Source organism: Somniosus microcephalus, chromosome 1 (genome assembly GCF_052327205.1).
Source record: "Somniosus microcephalus isolate GS21.2 chromosome 1, FLI_Smic_1.0, whole genome shotgun sequence".
Taxonomy (NCBI): Eukaryota; Metazoa; Chordata; class Chondrichthyes; order Squaliformes; family Somniosidae; genus Somniosus; species Somniosus microcephalus.
In genome coordinates this window covers 191,364,528-191,382,558 of record NC_140987.1, presented here as the reverse complement: position 1 = coordinate 191,382,558, position 18,031 = coordinate 191,364,528, and the positions used below count along the sequence as shown (strand labels likewise).

The 18,031-nt window shown below is 45.3% G+C and overlaps 1 protein-coding gene across 9 annotated transcripts in view; it reads right to left on the bottom strand.

The window, feature by feature from the left end:
* arb2a (ARB2 cotranscriptional regulator A) overlaps nt 1-18,031 on the bottom strand; it is an 846,111-nt gene that overhangs the window by 685,559 nt on the left and 142,521 nt on the right. For 8 of the 9 annotated variants that reach the window (XM_085988820.1, XM_085988811.1, XM_085988855.1 and 5 more), the window contains 2 exons: nt 6,656-6,721; nt 1,731-1,922 (listed from right to left, as the gene is read on the bottom strand). In XM_085988820.1, coding sequence (XP_085844946.1) covers nt 1,731-1,922; nt 6,656-6,721 — 258 coding nt within the window. The remainder of the gene's footprint in view (nt 1-1,730; nt 1,923-6,655; nt 6,722-18,031) is intronic. The other variant, XM_085988880.1, reaches the window with a different exon arrangement.

Genomic DNA, 18,031 nt, shown 5'->3' with positions numbered 1-18,031 from the left:
TATCTGGTACACACCAGCACTAGTTTCTAGAACTTATTTATAATGCTTGACAATCTATAGTCATCTGTCAGCATGGTACTTAAGAAATGCTATACAAAAAAGCAAACATGAAACATATTGGTAAGTCTGACTGCAGTATTGAACCCTGGTTCAAGTGTCACTTGTTGCACAGATGAAGCAGATAATTAGTAATGGAACATTAGAACAGTGCTTAAATGAGAATTAACGCCAATACTGTCATTTTCTAATTGGAGTTGGGTCAGCGTAACAATTACACTATGAAAACAGCACCATTTGAATTAGCAGTGAAAGCGCCCATGTAAACAAGTACATAGTCACAGTGGCCCTCCTTCACATGTAATCTAAAACATTGAAATCGATGATGGAACCTTTGCAATTCACATTGTTTATCCAATATTTGGAAGTAAGGATAAAACTTACTGATGACACTAAGCTGGGAGGGAGTTGCAAACAATCACGAGCAGGTTAATCAGATGTGGATGAGGAGGATCTAGATGTTTCAAGGAGTTAGGCCAAGAAATAGCAAATGAAGTTCAATGTTTACAAGTGCCAAGTTATGAGATTACAGAAGAAAATAAACATTGGAACTATAAATTAAATGGTCTTTTCCACAGGATACAGATGGAAAGGATTTGGGGATATTGGTGGACAGGTTGTTAAAACCGTGGTAAATATGGCAGCCTTGGGTTGTACAGCACATGTATAGAACACAACTAACAAGATGTGATATTGAGCCTTAACAAGGCATAGTACTCCAGGTGGGGTCAAATCCTATGTGCAATTCTGCTTGCCACATTATTAAAAGGACATCATGGCACCGGAAAAAGTGCACCAAAAGGCTGCCTGCTTTCAGGTATCTGGCCTACAAAGATGCTACAGAAGTTGAGTTAGTTTGCACTGAAGATGACGACACCAAGATAAGATCTTATTGAGGTATTCAAGATCCCTAAGGGTATCGACTTGTTGAAACCTGAGAAACTGCTTACCATGGCCCTGAGAATGACAAAGTGGCATGGGATGCAGCTCCAAAAAGGAAAGGAGAATAGACAGATTAGAAAGAACTATTTCATTAAGAGAGTGCTGAACATTTGGGATGAGAGGTGATTGCGATTTGATACAAGTTTGATTTTGAATGCTGATAATGAGTGGTAGAGTGAAAGGTGGTAAGGGACTGGAGAAAGGAGGAACCAAAGTGCTCAGAGATAACATTTAAGGTATCACCAAGCCAGCCATCCACCGCCTGAATCGCTGAGGTAGTGTTAAACATACCTGACTTGATTTGCAAGGAGACCTGCAGAGTGTTAAAGGTTTTCCTGGAGAATATCATGAGCAATTCGGTCACCTACACTGAACACGCCAAGTGCAGGACAGTTACTGCTATGGACATGGCATGTGCGTTGAAACACCAGGAGCGTCCCCTCTATGGGTTTGGCGCCTGAACCTCTAGCAATGAGACTGATAACACAAGTCATTTTAAGAGGAAACTGGACAAGCATTTGACAAGAAAATCAATTAAGAGATAGTATGTTCTGCTTTTGAACTCTGGAACTATCTAGATGGACTAAAATTATCTTTTCTGTTCCTACACATTCCTATAAGTCAGTGGCTTTGTATAGTTTATAGGCATCATAGGAAAAAAAAAAGTGGAGAAAAAAACATTTAAATAAATTCAGAAAAGTCAGAAACAAGTTTCTGAAAATTAGTCTTACGTCCATAGCCCTTTTAATGAAAGGTATTTGAGTGCCACTGTCAAGGTCTTCATTGATTATCAGTCGTCTGGCCCACTGTCCAACCCGGACAACCCCACTACCGTGAATCAGAACCATCAACTTGTCAGGGTTTGTTATGGCATCTTCACTCGTAAAGATGAAGCTCTTTGGTTCATCTTCTGAAGCATCCACCTGAGTTCAATAAAAGCAATAAAGCAGAAGGTTTTTTGAAAATTATACTGGAGTGCATAGTAAAATAATAAATGTAAAAGAAAATGTTAGAAGTAATGGCCCATAAAACGTTCTACTGTGAACAAATGTATCTGAAAATGTAAGAATTATCTTTAAGATCTTGTGTTTGTAACCAGAAAAAGCCAAATTTCACAAAATTAAATTTCAATTGTTCAGTTTTGGGCACTGAATCTCAGGAAAGATATATTGGCTTTAGAAGCAGTGCAGCAGAGATTCGCCAGAATGATATCAGGGCTTAAAGGGTTAGATTATGAGGACAGGCTGCATAAACTTGGCTTGTATTCCCTTGAGTTTACAAGATTGAGGGGTGATCTAATCAAGATATTTAAAATGATTAAAGTATTCGCTAGGGTAGATACAGGGGAACTAATTCCTCCAGTGGGGGAATCCAGAACAAGAGGGCATAATCGTAAAATTAGAGCTAGGCCATTTAGAAATGGAATCGGGAAACACTTTTTCACATAAAGTGGAAATCTGGAACTCGCTCCCTCAATTTAAATTTTCAGAACCGAGATTGGTAGATTTTTGTTGGGTAAAGATATCAAAGGATATGGAACAAAGGTGGGTAAACTGAGTTGAGGTACAGATCAGCCATCATCTGATTAAATAGCAGAACAGGCTCAAAAGGTTGAATGGCCTACTCCTATTTTTATTGTTCATTGCTTTGAAGGCAGTACATTTTAAAATATGTTTTGCACATATAGTGAAGCTTTTTCACAAGCAAAAAAAATCAAAAACAAAACAAGAATAAAGATCCCAGTGAACTGAATTAATTTTACAAGCATTTTTGTGCACCTGCATGACTGAATAATACCCAACTGGTAAACAGTTCAACTTTAAGAATAAAGAGTGTAAACATTTTTGAGGCTTTAAAATTAAAAGCTGTCTCAAGTAATCAAATGATATTTTCTAACTGATACATTATCACATGAACACATTGTTATATTTACTGACAAAATCACCTCGGACTTGATGTTGTGAAACAGTAACCACTGTATGAGCTTATTAAGTATTATAGTTAATGTATACATAATTATATTAAATCTCTCTGAAGCACCCAGTTTTAACACAATTATCCAAAACTACATCACAGCTTAAATACTGACTTGTCTACCATAGGCATGCTCTTCAACAAGTTCAGTTTCCACATACAAACAGAATATTACCATTATCCCATAGTGGTGTTTTGGGATACATCAGGAAATTTGCATTTGTGATGCCATTTTAGTGTCCGAGACTGTTACAGCACAGAATGAGGCCACTTGGACCATCAAGTGTTTTTCGCCACATGAGCCATCAAGTCTAATGCTACTCTCCTGCTTACGCTCTATGGGGGAGAAATTGAGTATAGTCCCGTTTGGGGCGCCAGCCTCGCCAGGGCGCTAAAAGTAGCGCCCTGGAAGCATTTGCGGTAGTCCGCCGGAAATTGAGTGGTAGCGCCCCAAAGGGAAGCACGGCGCTACTGGAGACGCCCCGCATCCCTCTTGGGGCGCTGCGACTGAATATTGTGGCGCAACGTGCCGCAGCGTCGCGCTGCAGTATTGCAGGCCTTCCTCCCCTTCTTAAAGGGGAGGGGCCTTGTGCAGCGCGATCTGGGGCCCAGCTGGGCCCCCGAGGATCGCGAGTGCAGGCAAAAGAGCCCGGCACCAAGGAGAAGTGCCGGGCTCTTGGAACACAGCCGGCACTCTGCCCGGGGGGGGGGGGGCGCGGTTTCAGGAGGCTGGGGACGGGAGCGCAGGCAGGTGCTGGCAAGCGGCCAACAACAAAAATGGCCGCCCCGCACCTCTCCTTTAATTTGCGCCTCCCCGGCCGCAGGTAGGCCCCCCTGAACCGGTCAGACATAGCGTCCGGCGGTAAATCAGGGGGCACTTCCAAATATCGCAGCCGGGGCGTCAGCAGGGCGCTGCGCACACCGATGATGTCATCGGTAGTGGCGCAGCGCTAGCGCCACCACTAGCATCCCGCGGAATTTAGCGGGAGGCGTGGGCAGTGCCGCGCCCGGGCGCCAGATGGCTTGCGACACACTTAGCGCCCTCTTAAGGCGCTAACGGGTGGCGCAGCCAACTGAATTTCTCCCCCATATCCTTTAATAGTCCTCTTTTCAAGCAACTATGTAATATCCTTTCAAACAGATGTATGGGCCATGAAATTCGGCACCTTAGGGCCAGCTGATCAGGCCGGTTTCGGAGAAAAATGTCGGCCACCTCGTTTCTGCCCACTTCTGTCACGAACTGCGGCGGCCGACATTTTGGGTAGGTCAGCAGTGCGGCCGTTGCCTACGCTCACTGGAAAATGGCAGAGGGTCAGATTGTGACGTCAATCAGCATGCAACGTTGATTTGACGCAGGACCTGCTATATTGGATGATGCCACTCGAATGTTCGCCCTCTCCAAAGCACGCACAGCTGAACATGCATTCAGCTGCACTAAGGACACCCCCACCAGCGCTACTTAAAGAGACACACGCAACTTTCAGGTAAATTTTTATTTTTGCTTTTGTGCTGGTTCCTGTACAGTTTATTTGTTTAGTGGTTTGCTGGAAGACATTTAAAAAGTTGTTAAAGTGTGCAATGACTGCAGGGAGTGCTGCTGGACATTTGCAAGGCTTTGGCTCTCGAAGGCAGGCCTCTGAGAACACCACTTGCTCCCAGTCCTGGGGGCTCTAGTTGCAGTATTCCCTTGGGCTATAGCATAACATGGAGATGGAGCAGAGGCAGCAAAGGGGACAATCTGCTCGCAGAGAGAGGAGGAAGAAGAAGAGGCGGCTGAAGGAAGGAGGCAATTCAGACAGCCCCTTTCCGACCAGGATGTCCGGGATCGAATCATCTGCCTGTGGTACCAGTGAACACAACCCTAATTCCCCTTTCAACATTAGTCCCACACCTTACCTTCCCTCTGTTACTGACCATCACAGCGTCCTCTTGGCCACAATGCTGAAATAAAAACCACCACAAAGCAAACTTTCCAATCCAACTTTATCCATGTATGCATCCAATATGGCATCAAATAATTCAACTAATCACCCTTGTGCATTCCCTTAGTGACTATCTTGCATGTGCCTTTGCCTATCCTAGTACTCCTACACAGTGCTACCCCAGTGGCTGCAGCATGGCTGGTGAAGGCTGCTGACTTTCAGTGGGGGCACTGCAGATGGCCTTGCAGGACAACCTCGAGAATTGGTAGCTGGGAATCAATGTTCCCCCTAAGGTGTGCGGCCCAATCGTGAGGTTACGCGCAGGCCGCTCACCAGCTCCTGCTGAGAACATTACTGGGAATGTGAAATCAAGTGAGAGTGTTTCTTCTTCTTCACTCTCTTCTCTTCTTGTTCAACCATTGGCTGTGCAGGCTGGATTTCTTGGGTGTCTGAAATGAGGAAGGCACAAGGGTAGGGTTGTAGTGGGGGGGGGGGGGGAAGCAAGAGGTGCATGCTTACACCATGTGCAGCTTGTAAATCGGAAGAGATTGTGGATCGAGGGGGAAGTGGAATCTGAGAAAGAGGATAACTTATGAGGATACCGGCATCTTGTATTCTTTAAGCCCCGCAGCAGGCCAAGGGCTCAGCCATGCCCCTGCCAAGTATGGCCAGTACTGTCTCCTCCAAGGGGGTGAGGTGAAGCTAAGAATGTGAGGTGTGCCTTGTGTTTAGTGGAGATTGTTGGTCCGTGAGTGATGGTGGTGGCGGTAGGGGGTCTTGCATTGAGCAGTGTGAGAGGTTAGTGGTGCAGCTGGTAGGAGACAGCTTTTGAAGATACATTCACTGACCTTGACCACTCGTCTGCAGTCATGAAACTTTTATGTGAACTAGAGCCAGGTCCTGGGGCCAATACTGCTGGCAGTGACAGCCTCGGCGATCTGGTCCCATATCTTTCTTTCTGGAGGGCCTCCTGGACCCCTGTGGGTAGAGGACCTATCTTCAGTGTTCACCCCCTGCACAAAGGCCTCGAGTGCTGCGTCCGAGACCCTTTCCCTGGCCTATTGAGCCATTTGGGTTAGTACTGAAGCATTTTTAACTTTTTTTATCACCAGAAGGCAGCTCACCATTAAGAGGTGCAGACTGCCTTTAAGAGGCACAGGCTAGCTTTAAGTAAAGCTAGCCTTGTGTGAACTTCAGCCCGCTGCTAAGCGCACAGCCTGTCAGCAGCACGTTCAGCGCTGGGCTGTGCTTCACAATCATGTATAGTAGCAGTCAGTACGAATTTAATAGAAATTCATAAGTTAAAATAGCTCTAATATCAATTAGCTTAAAACCAAGTTGCATTATTTCTTTCTCTGGGAATGCTATACAAAGAAAGAGGGAATGAGCTCCCCCGAACCTGCTAAACTTGACAGGGTCAGCGGTGGAGGCCAAAGGCAGATGCTTGCTAGCAATACTCTAGAATGCTCCCCCTCCGGATGTTCAGTCTCAAGATGTTTATTCTTGCATTTATGGTCAACAATTAAGGCTGCTGCTGATGACAGGAAAAAAAGTATTATGTACAGTTCAGAATGAGGTCTTACACACAATGGCCTGACAGAGCATCTAACGAAAATGGAATTATAGTGACACAAAGCTCTTAAAATTTAACATTCCCAAGTGAATGCCTCATCAGTGGTGATGAAATATTTTATTTGTATGTGGTAGCTGAATGAATGCGCATGAGTAGATATTTATAACATTGCACAAGTTTAACTTACCGGGAGATAAACCTTCTTCAAATGACATTCTTTTTCTAAAAGTTCGTAAACACAATGGGTGATAATCTACAAAGACAAAATTTTATGCAAGAATTATACATGCAGTATTATTCATACTCAAAATGCACTGTATAAGGAGGGATCTCAATTATCCATGTGTGCCTCATCCGTGCTTTTGGTAATCTGAAAAAATTTCATATTCGGGGCTAACAACACTCATTTTCACTGTTCTGCTCCTGTCAGAAAGATCAGATGATCTGCTGGACCAAAGCTCTCCATACACTTGTCCTGGATTCCAGTCCTCAGATCTATTATGAGCCCAAGATTGTTGACCAAGAATGCTCCCCTAAGATGGCTCCTAGCTGTAGAGTGGAGCGCTAAAAACAGCATGCATTTATCTCCTGCAATCGCATTGGCAGCTTCCACAATTCCAGAAAAATCAATACAGAGCCACGGTTTTTAAGCAAGCTTCTATGATGGTGAGCAGAGTGCACATTATATTCAACACACTCTGCTCACAGGCACTGGAGCACATTTAAAAAGGCAGGGTCTGTATTAACTTTAAGTCTGTGGTTCTACAACACCGATCTCAGCGGAAGCTGCCAATGAGATCACTGGAGATGAACACATGCACTCTTTGGCGTTTATTTCTAAGTGAGAAGTCTTTGGATGGCTTCAGAGGAGTATTTCTGGCTAGCTTACAGGTCTGTAGTGGAACTGACAGCTTAAGTTGTGAGCAGATACATGAGCACACTCTGAGCTGGCAGATCGGTTGTTCCAGCACCAGCTGATCCTGCTGGCAGAAGTGGAACAGAGGGGAGTGTAGCTTATGAGAGCTAAGGAAGGCAAGTGAGGAGATCCGAAATAAAAATAAAAATAGAAAACACTGGAAATGGAGAGAAGCAGTATATGGAAAATTCACAAAAGCAATCAGCTCCCGATTATCCACTAATTTCTATTATCTGCTGGGGTTCCCCTCCATTATTATGGTGTATAATTGAGATCACACTGCACTACATTTAAAAAATTGCATACAGAATCATGGCCCTTTGTTAATAATATCTCATACTAACTTTACAAAAAAAATTTTGAGGATGTAACTGGTAAAATAGATAAGGGAGAACCAGTGGATGTGCTGTACAGGTAGACTATCCTTCATCCGAAAACCTCGGGACCAGCCGTGTTTTGGTTTTCGGAAAATTTCGGATTTCGGAAGGTCTTTTATAAGACTGGGAAATTTGTCGGGGGTGGGTCGGCAGGGGTCAGGGTCGGCGGGGGTCAGGGGGGGGCCGCGGGGGGTCGTCGGCGGGGGTCGGGGTCGTGCGCACGACTTACGCTGACACTCTGCTCAACGTAAGTCGTGCGCACGACTTACGCTGAACGAAAAAACCTTCGGTTTTTAGAGGGTTTCGGTTTTCGGAAGTTCGGATAAAAGGTAGTCTACCTGTATTTGGATTTTTAAAAGGCTTTCGATAAGGTCCCGCATAAGAGATTAGCGTGTAAAATTAAAGCACATGGGATTGGGGGCAAGGTATTGACTTGGATAGAGAACTGGTTGGCAGACAGAAAGCAAAGAGTTCGAATAAACGGCTCTTTTTCCGAGTGACAGGCAGTGACTAGTGGGGTACCGCAGGGATCGGTCCTTGGACCCCAGCTATTCACAATATATATTGATGATCTGGACGAGGGAATTAGATGTAATATCTCCAAGTTTGCAGACGACACAAAGCTGGGTGGGCGTGTGTGCTGTGAGGAGGATGCCGAGAAACTCCAGTATGATTTGGACAGGTTGGGTGATTGGGCAGAAGCATGGCAGATGCAATATAACGTGGATAAATGCGAGGTTATCCACTTTGGTGTCAAAAACAGGAATGGCAATAGATTGGGAAAAGGGGAAGTGCAACGAGACCTGGGTATCCTCGTGCACCAGTCACTGAAAGTAAGCATGCAGGTGCAGCAGGCGGTTGAGAAGGCAAATGGTATGTTGGCCTTCGTAGCGAGGGGATTTGAGCACAGGAACAAGGATGTCTTGCTGCAGTTGTACAGGGCCTTGGTGAGACCACATCTTGAGTATTGTGTGCAGTTTTGGTCGCCTTATCTGAGGATGTTCTTGCCATGGAAGGAGTGCAGCGAAGATTCACCAGGCTGATACCTGGGATGGCAGGAATAACGTATGAGGAGAGATTGGGTCGATTGGGCTTGTACTCGCTGGAGTTTAGAAGAATGAGAGGGGATCTCATCAGAACTTATAAAATTCTAACAGGACTAGACAGACTAGATGCTGGAAGGATGTTCCCGATGGCCGGGGAGTCCAGAACCAGGGGTCACAGTCTAAGGATAAGGGGTAAGCCATTTAGGACAGAGATGAGGAGGAATTTTGTCACCCAGAGAGTGGTGAACCTGTGGAATTCTCTACCACAGAAGGCAATAGAGGCCAATTCATTAAATATATTCAAGAAGGAGTTGGATATATTTCTTAAGGCTAAAGGGATCAAGGGATATGGAGAGAAGGCAGGAACAGGGTACTGAATTTGGATGATCAGCCATGATCTCATTGAATGGCGGAGCAGGCTCGAGGGGCCGAATGTCCTGCTCCTATCTTCTATGTTTCTACTGTTCAAAACAGATTCACTATATACTATGCATTATTGGCCCCGCATCAAACGTGATATAGAAATCAGCTCTATCCTCTGAGAATCCACTAGTCGGGCTACTTCTGTCTGGAACATCCATTTATATTGTTAAAATCTGTTTTATTGATGAATTTATTGTTTAAATTGAAATGATCAATGTCTGGGTACAAAATTACAGAATATTAACAGATCACTGGGTACATGTGAAACTGGTTTGCTGTTCCAGCAACAATTTGCAGTTATTTAGCATCCATTGTTGCCTCTGCAAAGTACCTTTAATATAGTCAACATCCAAAGTACTTCACAGAGGCAAAAATGGATGCTGAGCAGTCGTAAAAGAATAAGGGCAAGGGGCCAAAGACAGGGTAAAAGGGGTAGGTTTTGACAAGACTTTAGAAGATAGGGAGAGCAACACATTGGTGGGGTTTGAAGAGAAAGTTCTAGCGTTCAGGGCTAAAATAGATGAACGCTTTGTTACTGAGGCAGAAGGTGCAAAGGAGGCCAGAGTTGGAAGAGCGAAGGCTGTGCACTAGTATGTAAGATTATTGAAGGTTATAGATGTAGGGTAGGGCAAGGCCATGGAGGGATTTGTAAGCGAGAATGGATGTTATACCACAGGTCTGTGGGCCATTTAAGCTGCCCAAACAGATATTACAAAAGCAACAAATGTGACACATGCAGTTCATTCCATGAACAGAGCAGATCTTATATTCACAATAACGAGGTTTTTAGTTTATGATGAAATCATACTGACATGGAGAATAAACTCCATCACCTGAAATTTCCTCACGGCTTCTCCCATTCCAACTTTAGCAGAAATTCAGCAGAAACCCCATTTATGTGCAGAAACAAGGTTTCTGCAACTTCCAGCGAAGTTATGGTGGTGGAGCAGGTGGAGCTCTGAGGAAATTCAGGCGAGTGCCCCATCATTTACATTCTATTTATCTACCACAAAGACAGAAACAGATACAAATGTTCAACAACAGTATAATAACTGATATTAAGTAGACATTAAAATGAATTATACAAACATTAAATGTGCAGGATCAAAGAATAAAAATTATAAGTTTTTTTCATTTCAGAATTATTTGTTTATTTGTTTTAATTTACAGCGCTCCTCAGTGGGTTCCTTTGTACAATACACACATTCGGGTACAAGAATGCCATTGCCTGTGACCTCATCTGCACTGAAGCCCACATTGCATTACCCTATCCTTGTCAAGCTCCACAATCGCCGTGTGTCCCAGAGAATAGACTTTAAGATTCTCATTATCATCTTCAAATCCCTCCCTACCTTTGATCCAGCCCCATGGCCATATGCATAACTTCTGGTCCTCCAAAACAAGCCTATTTCTAGTTTCCCTCTCTTTCCTCTTCACCATCAGCATCCACTCCTTCAGCTATCATGTCCCTGCCCTCTGGAACTCCCTCCCTCAGCATTACTGCCTTTACCCTTCCCTCATTGCTTACAAATATCTCAAGTCCTTCTTTTCTTCTTCAATAGTGCTTTTGCCCCTACTGACCCTCTTAACTCTTCCTTTTAATTTTACTCTCTGCTCAGTTGCTATCTACTGTCCTGCAATATGAGGTGTCACTCTCCAAGTAATAGGCAATAAAGAAATGCAACTTGTTATTGTATTTGGGTGGATTTTCCAATTGGAAACACCTAATTTTTGGGTGTAAAGTGGGCATTGCCAAGTGGAAAATGGAGCAGAGATCCGTAATGCTGGCTCTCCAGCCATTGTGGGCACCATGTGTATTTCTGATTCCGGGTTACATGGGCACAGGAAACTCCGGCCTATTTAAAATTAAGTCTCCACAATGTCACTCAGACAGGAGCACAATTTTCTGACATTCCTAGCCACACAGCATTGATTTATGTTTCTGCCCACTGAAAATGGGTGTTGAGATTGCTAAGCATAAATATATACAAAAGTGGATTTCAAGTGCCCTGCCTGAAGATTTAATGAACAATTTTAGGCCATTTTTCAATCATCTTGCTTTTTTTATTGTCTGCTTACTGACCTAAAATGGACAGAAAATAATGTGCTAATTTTGGCACAGCCATTCTTTTTGGTCAATGGCAATACAGGAGTTTTCCCCATACTTTTGATTTTTGGGGGAAGAAGTATAAGGAACAATGAAGGGAGCCAGTTAGATCAGACTGCACAACAGGAGCACCCACCTGCTAGTACCTTCACTGACAATTGGAAGATTAGTGTATACCAAGGCTCCAATTTGCAACAAAGGCTCTAAAAGCAGGTTTGATGGCATTAATGAGATATGTGAAAGTGTGACCATGCTTAATGCTGGATAATTCAGTACTGAAAGCTTTAAGTGATATCGGATGAAAGAAGGCAAGCCAGAATGATCAACAGCCAACATAATCTAATTAGCCATGCCTATCATGAGGCCCACCTATTGGCATTACAGGCTCCATGTGAGCAGAGAGCCTGCAGCAGAGCTGTGCCATGTACTGCAAGGACACCTAACATACAGTCAGTGACACCAACAGTCAGCTGCAACTTCAAATCTTCCTTCACCTCCTTCTTCCATGCTACAATGTTGACCTACAGGGGTGGCACCCAAGAATGGCAACCAGGGTCACTCTCCTCAGCTGGCACATCTGCTTCAGCAGCTATTAAACAGGGAGACAGCTGCTCAGCTACCCCATCATTCACCAACAGACTACTTTGTTTCCACGTTGGTTTTCTACTTCCTCCCCCCCCCCCCCGTTCAACCTCAAGAGAGGCTGCCAATAGGTCGAAATGTCTTCTAAGCCTTTCTAAAGGCTCAAAGAATATTTTTCTCCCCCATGCTCCCACTTACTTTTAAGAATCTGCATCTCTAAGCTTCATCTGAAGTGCAATTTTACTGTACCCTTGTTAAGCTACCTCCTTGTACAAGTTCAATGTTGCCCATAGAGCTATGAATAATTATGCTAATTAACTCAACATGGAAATATGCATGCAATCAGCACATACTGCACTTCTGGCTAACTTTGCACTCATTTCTCGCCATTCTGGCCTGAATTTCACCAGGTACAGACAAACTAGGCGACTGGTCCAAAAATAATGGCCCAGATTTTCCGCTCGTGCTGATACCACCGATCTGGAAAAAATCTACGAACTCACCTGCTGTGCTTCGTAGGTCCCGACATTTCCGCTCCTGGACCTCTCCTGGTGGCCCAGGTATCCCAGGGGCTCAGGCAGTTCGCAAACGTCCCTGGGATCACGTGGGCCATGGGGAACCAATGGAAGGGAATCCCCCTGCACACTTTTGACAGGTCTCTCCGGATAGACCTGTCAAAAGTATAAATGGGGATTGTTGTGTATAATAAGACACAGACTGCAGGAGAACGGTACAACAGGTGTTTACTCAACGTGGCTCACACTGGAACTGATCTGTACAGATTACTACTCAGTGCTATATACAGGTGTGGTCACTGCCGGTACTGCAGTATACATGAGCTGTAAAAGATAGTTCCCCCCTTAAAGGTATATACATTACAATTCCTCCCCTTTTAGATTAACAGTACCATAACACTCATTTAACAATTAAATATCAAACTAACTACAATTAACACTTTTAACATGCAACATTAGCTGAAAATAGTCTATTTATATATTCAGTCTTTGGGGAGGCTTCCTGATCCTTTCTGGATAGCGCCTTTCCCGAGTGTCTTGCTCTTGGTGCGGAGGCGATTCTGGCCCACTGTCGTCGGTTGGTTCATCAGCTTCCGATGCTACTGTATCTGGGGTAGATGCGACCTGTACGTCGGGTTCATCACCAGGTACGTATGGGCGAGGCATGGGGTTGACATGTTCCTGTGACTCTAGGATCTGGTCAGCGTGGCGTCTCACGATGCTCTCCCCAACGTCCACTGTGTACATTAGTGGGCCCTGCCGTGTGCATATCGTTCCTGGCTGCCATGTTTCTGTTCGGTAGTCGCGGGCCAAGACCGGTTGCCCTACATTGAAGCTCCTTGTTGGCTTCTCATGGGTGTGCTGGAATTGCTTACTCTCAACATCTCTTCGTACGTTTGGTCTGAGCAAATCCAGGCGAGATCTTAACCTTCGGTTGAAGGACATCATGGCTGGGGCCTGGTTGGTGACTGCATGTGTCGCATTCCGGTAGGCGAACAGGAAATTGTCCACCTTGTGCTGCAGCGGAATGTTGTCATTGTACATAGCCTTTATTGCCTTCTTAAAGGTTTGTACGAACCTCTCAGCCAATCCATTTGTGGCTGGATGATACGGGGCGGATGTGTAATGCCTTACCCCATTCTTTTTCAAGAACCTCCGGAACTCTTCGGACACAAACTGTGGTCCGTTGTCGGAGCAAATCTGTTCTGGCAAGCCATTCCTGGCAAAAATGGTCCGTAGGACTGCAATAGTTTCCTCCGTGGTGGTGGAGGACATTTTGAAGACCTCAGGCCATTTCGAGTGCGCATCTGTTGTGTATGTAACCTGTTCCACCTTAAGAGAGCTTAAGCCTGTTCCACCTTAAGAGATGTACTACTTTCTCAGGCTGCTGTAGACGTAATACCGGGGGTGAACACACCGGTATATAAGCACTGTGCAGTAATCTTGTATTCAGTGTAGTCCCTACCTCCAACCAGTAAAGACCTGTTTTATTGCTACTGATTAAGTCTGAGTATTAATTACTTGAACAACTCACAGACTTAACACTGGCGACGAGTCAGATTCTTACCCTGCGGCAGTTATTCCACGGCGGCTTCGTCCACAGACAGGACGTTGAAGAGAGGTTTCAAATCTCACCACCCCACTGGAAGCGACAGGCATTAGGACCCTGAAGCCTCCATCAGCGACTGAAAACTGGAGGACAGAAGACATCCTGCAGCTTCTTTTTCAACCTCGGTGGTGGGTAAGCCGAGCAGCGTTGGCTGCAAAGACAGGGCTGGGGAAGTTGGAGGAGATAAGGGCCGCACTCGGACTGAAAGGCGCGGCGGCTGCAGAAGCTCAAGGTGCGAGAGCCGCGGTGCACAGCGCGGGCTGTCGATCGCACAGAAGATAAGGGCCGAGAGCCGCTTCGGTCGGGACCCACTTCGCGATCCAGCGATCGCATCCACTGATAAGGGCCGCACTCGGGCGATCGCGGCGAAGATAAGGGCCGCACTCGGGGGCTGAAGGGAGACGGCGTCGGGGGACGGGTGAAGACCGCCAAGCGCGGGAAAACCGCCATTTTGTGGGCGGAGGACGACGGCAAGAGCGGGAAGCCGCCATCTTTGATAACAAGAAAATAAAATCTGAGAAATTGCAAATCTACAATGCCTAAACACGGGAATATTAGCACCTTTGATAGTGACCTCGAAGATTGGGCCATATATGTTGAAAGAGTAAAAAATTATTGTAAGGCCAATAAAATTCGTGACCAAGATAAAGCTCTAACATTATTAAATTTAATGGGTGCGAAGACATACGGGCAATTGAAACACCTGTTATCACCAGATGAACCGGCGGATAAGACGTTCGATGAGATTGTTACTGTCCTGAAAGATCATCTAAACCCCACGCCGCTGATGCTAGCGGAACGATTTAAATTTTACGACAGAAGGCAGCTACAGCATGAAAGCAATGCTGAATATTTGCTGGAATTGCGTAAATTAGCGAAATATTGCCAGTTTGGAACGGGACTGACAGATGCACTACGAGACAAATTTGTGTGTGGTTTATTTAAACAGGATACACAAAAGCGACTGCTCGAGGAGAATGAGCTGACGCTTGAGAAGGCGGTCACTATGGCAGCAGCACACGAAGCCGCAGCGAGAGGCACGGCAGTAATGCAGCTACGGTCACCGGAGCTCAGTGCACACAAATTGGGTGTGAGTTCTGGCAAATGTTATCGTTGTGGAAAGACAACGCATGATCAGAACCAGTGTTGGTTTAAAAACCAAGAATGTAGAACTTGTGGTAGGCTTGGACACATAGCTAGAGTATGCAGGTCAGGGAAGAAGACCAGCAACAAGAAGTCACCGCAAGGAAAATACGCAAAAGTACACAAGGTGGCCGAACAGGAGTCCGATTCAGACGCTAGCAGTAATGAACTGGCTGGCTTAAGCAGTATTGAACTGGCTAGCTTAAGGGTACTCAACGTTGGTAAGGGTGCAGACTTCCAGACAATTTGGGTTACTCTTCAAATAGAAGGAGTCCAAGTAAAAATGGAATTGGACACTGGATCGGCATTGTCGGTCATGAATAAGAAAGATTACAGAAGGTTATTCCAACATATTCCCCGACAGGATACGGAGATTATATTGACAACCTACACGGGGCAGAGAGTGTACCCCATCGGGACAATAAAGGTTGCAGTGGCCAACAAGGGCGAAGGAAGTCAAATAATGGACTTATATGTGCTACCGGAAGGAGGTCCACCACTACTAGGCCGGGAGTGGTTTAGAAACATAAATATGGACTGGCATTCGCTAAAAGCCACAAAGAGTGAGAACTCGGTGCAAATAATCAGCCCAGACTCTGGAACTGATGATGGTAAGACCAACCCGTGTGCAAAAGACAAAGTTTCAGCACAGAATTCCACTGAGATAGAGAATTCTGAGTCTGTCCAGTCTACTGACATGCACATTTCTGAGGGACACCGGGCTCGAACTCAACTCCATTTCAAACTGCAACAGCAATTAGAACAAATGATTCGCCGTTTTGAGCAAGAGATGAATGCGACGAAAGAGTTCTTTGATATAGAGTGGGAACATCTGGAAAGACAACAGAAGCAGCTGCTGGAGCAAATGGAGCAGGAGCACACAAAACGTCTGATGTCAGAGGAGTTAACGGTCAGCCAACTCCTGCATATGCTGAAGGACAGGACTCTGAAATGGGAAAAACTTGAACACGAACTTCAATATTCAAACGAAAGGGGTTCGGAGCTCTCAAAGGTTATTGGAAGAGCTGAGGTGGCAACACAGACTGAGATGACTGCAACAGAGCAGCCCTTGGATGCCAAAAGTACGCTGGCTCACATCAACGTAGAACAACAGACCGCTGAAACAGCTGCTCCGGTAGAGAGATTGAATAGTCCGATCAATCAATCGCCAAAAGAAGTTGAAGTAGCAAAATCACAAATGAGGTCACGAGTAAACGACTTGCTGAAAGCCCAGAAAAAGCTGGATGCAGAGGTACACATGAAGAAGTCTCTTCAGGAAAGATGTCTGGATTTGGAACAAGAGCTGGCTAACGTCCAGCTGGGTATGGAGGAAATAGACGACCCTCTCACTGGTCTAGCTCAGGACGACACTGAATATTACCATGACCTGGTGGACGACACCGAATATTACGATGTCCTGTCCTGCCCAGCTTGTAACTTCGACTCCCAAAGTGCAGAAATCATGGAGGAGCACCAAAAGTCTACGGAACATCGGGAGAAGCTGGCTATACGACGGAAACAGGAGGAAGAGAGGGAGGAACTGAGCATGCAGCTGGCAGCTGTGGCAGCTGACAATGGAGCCCAGAGAGTCTCCAAGAAGCAGAAAAGGAAAAGGAAAAACAGAAGATGACCCATCTGAACCATTATCACCTCTACCAGATCACACACGTGGTCCCTCCGAACGGAGCCAAATCAGTTCGGAAGTTCAAGCTGTTAAATCCATGAAAGGACTATTGAATGAGTAACGTGAACCGACTACACCACAGAGATTGAATCTGTGAACTGTTTTCCGCAGAGACTGAATCTGTGATATGTTACGTTAAACATGAAGTTATATATGTATATATGTTATTACGTTATGTTAAATGGGGGGATGACTATAAAGCTAAGAAGGGAGGAGTGTTGTGTATGTAACCTGTTCCACCTTAAGAGAGCTTAAGCCTGTTCCACCTTAAGAGATGTACTACTTTCTCAGGCTGCTGTAGACGTAATACCGGGGGTGAACACACCGGTATATAAGCACTGTGCAGTAATCTTGTATTCAGTGTAGTCCCTACCTCCAACCAGTAAAGACCTGTTTTATTGCTACTGATTAAGTCTGAGTATTAATTACTTGAACAACTCACAGACTTAACAGCATCCACGGCTATTAAAAACATTGAGTCCATGAATGGAACAGCAAAATCAATATGCACCCGTTGCCATGGAGATGAGGGTCACTCCCATGGGTGCAGAGGGGCCTGTGGTGGTGCATTTTGGACTTTCTGGCATCCTGAGCAGCTCTTGGTCAGGTCCTCGATTTGTTTATCGATTCCCGGCCACCACACATAAGCCCTGGCTAGGCTTTTCATTTTTACCCCTCCCAGATGACCCTCATGAAGCTCATTGAGCACTCTATCCCTTAACTTGGGTGGAATTACCACTCGGGATCCACACATCAAAGTCCCCCGGCACACTGACAGCTGTTCTCTCCTTGTCGAGAATGCTGTCAACAGTGAGTCACCATGTGCTGGCCATCCCTTCACCGTCAAATCATATACCCGAGACAGTGTCGGGTCATTTCGGGTTTCCTTTTCGATACAAGCGTTAGTTACCGGTAGGTATTCAACTATAGTCGAATGGAATATTTCGACAGGATCCACTGCTGGTGCTCCCTCCGCAGTAGGCAGTGGCAGGCGTGATAGCCCATCAGCATTTCCATGCTGTTTCGTGCCCTTATATTCAATCTCATAGTGGTGCGCCCCTAGAAAAAGTGACCATCTTTGTAGTCGTTGCGCAGTCATCACCGGAACGCCCTTCTTCGGATTAAAAATGGAGACAAGAGGCTGGTGATCAGTCAGCAAGG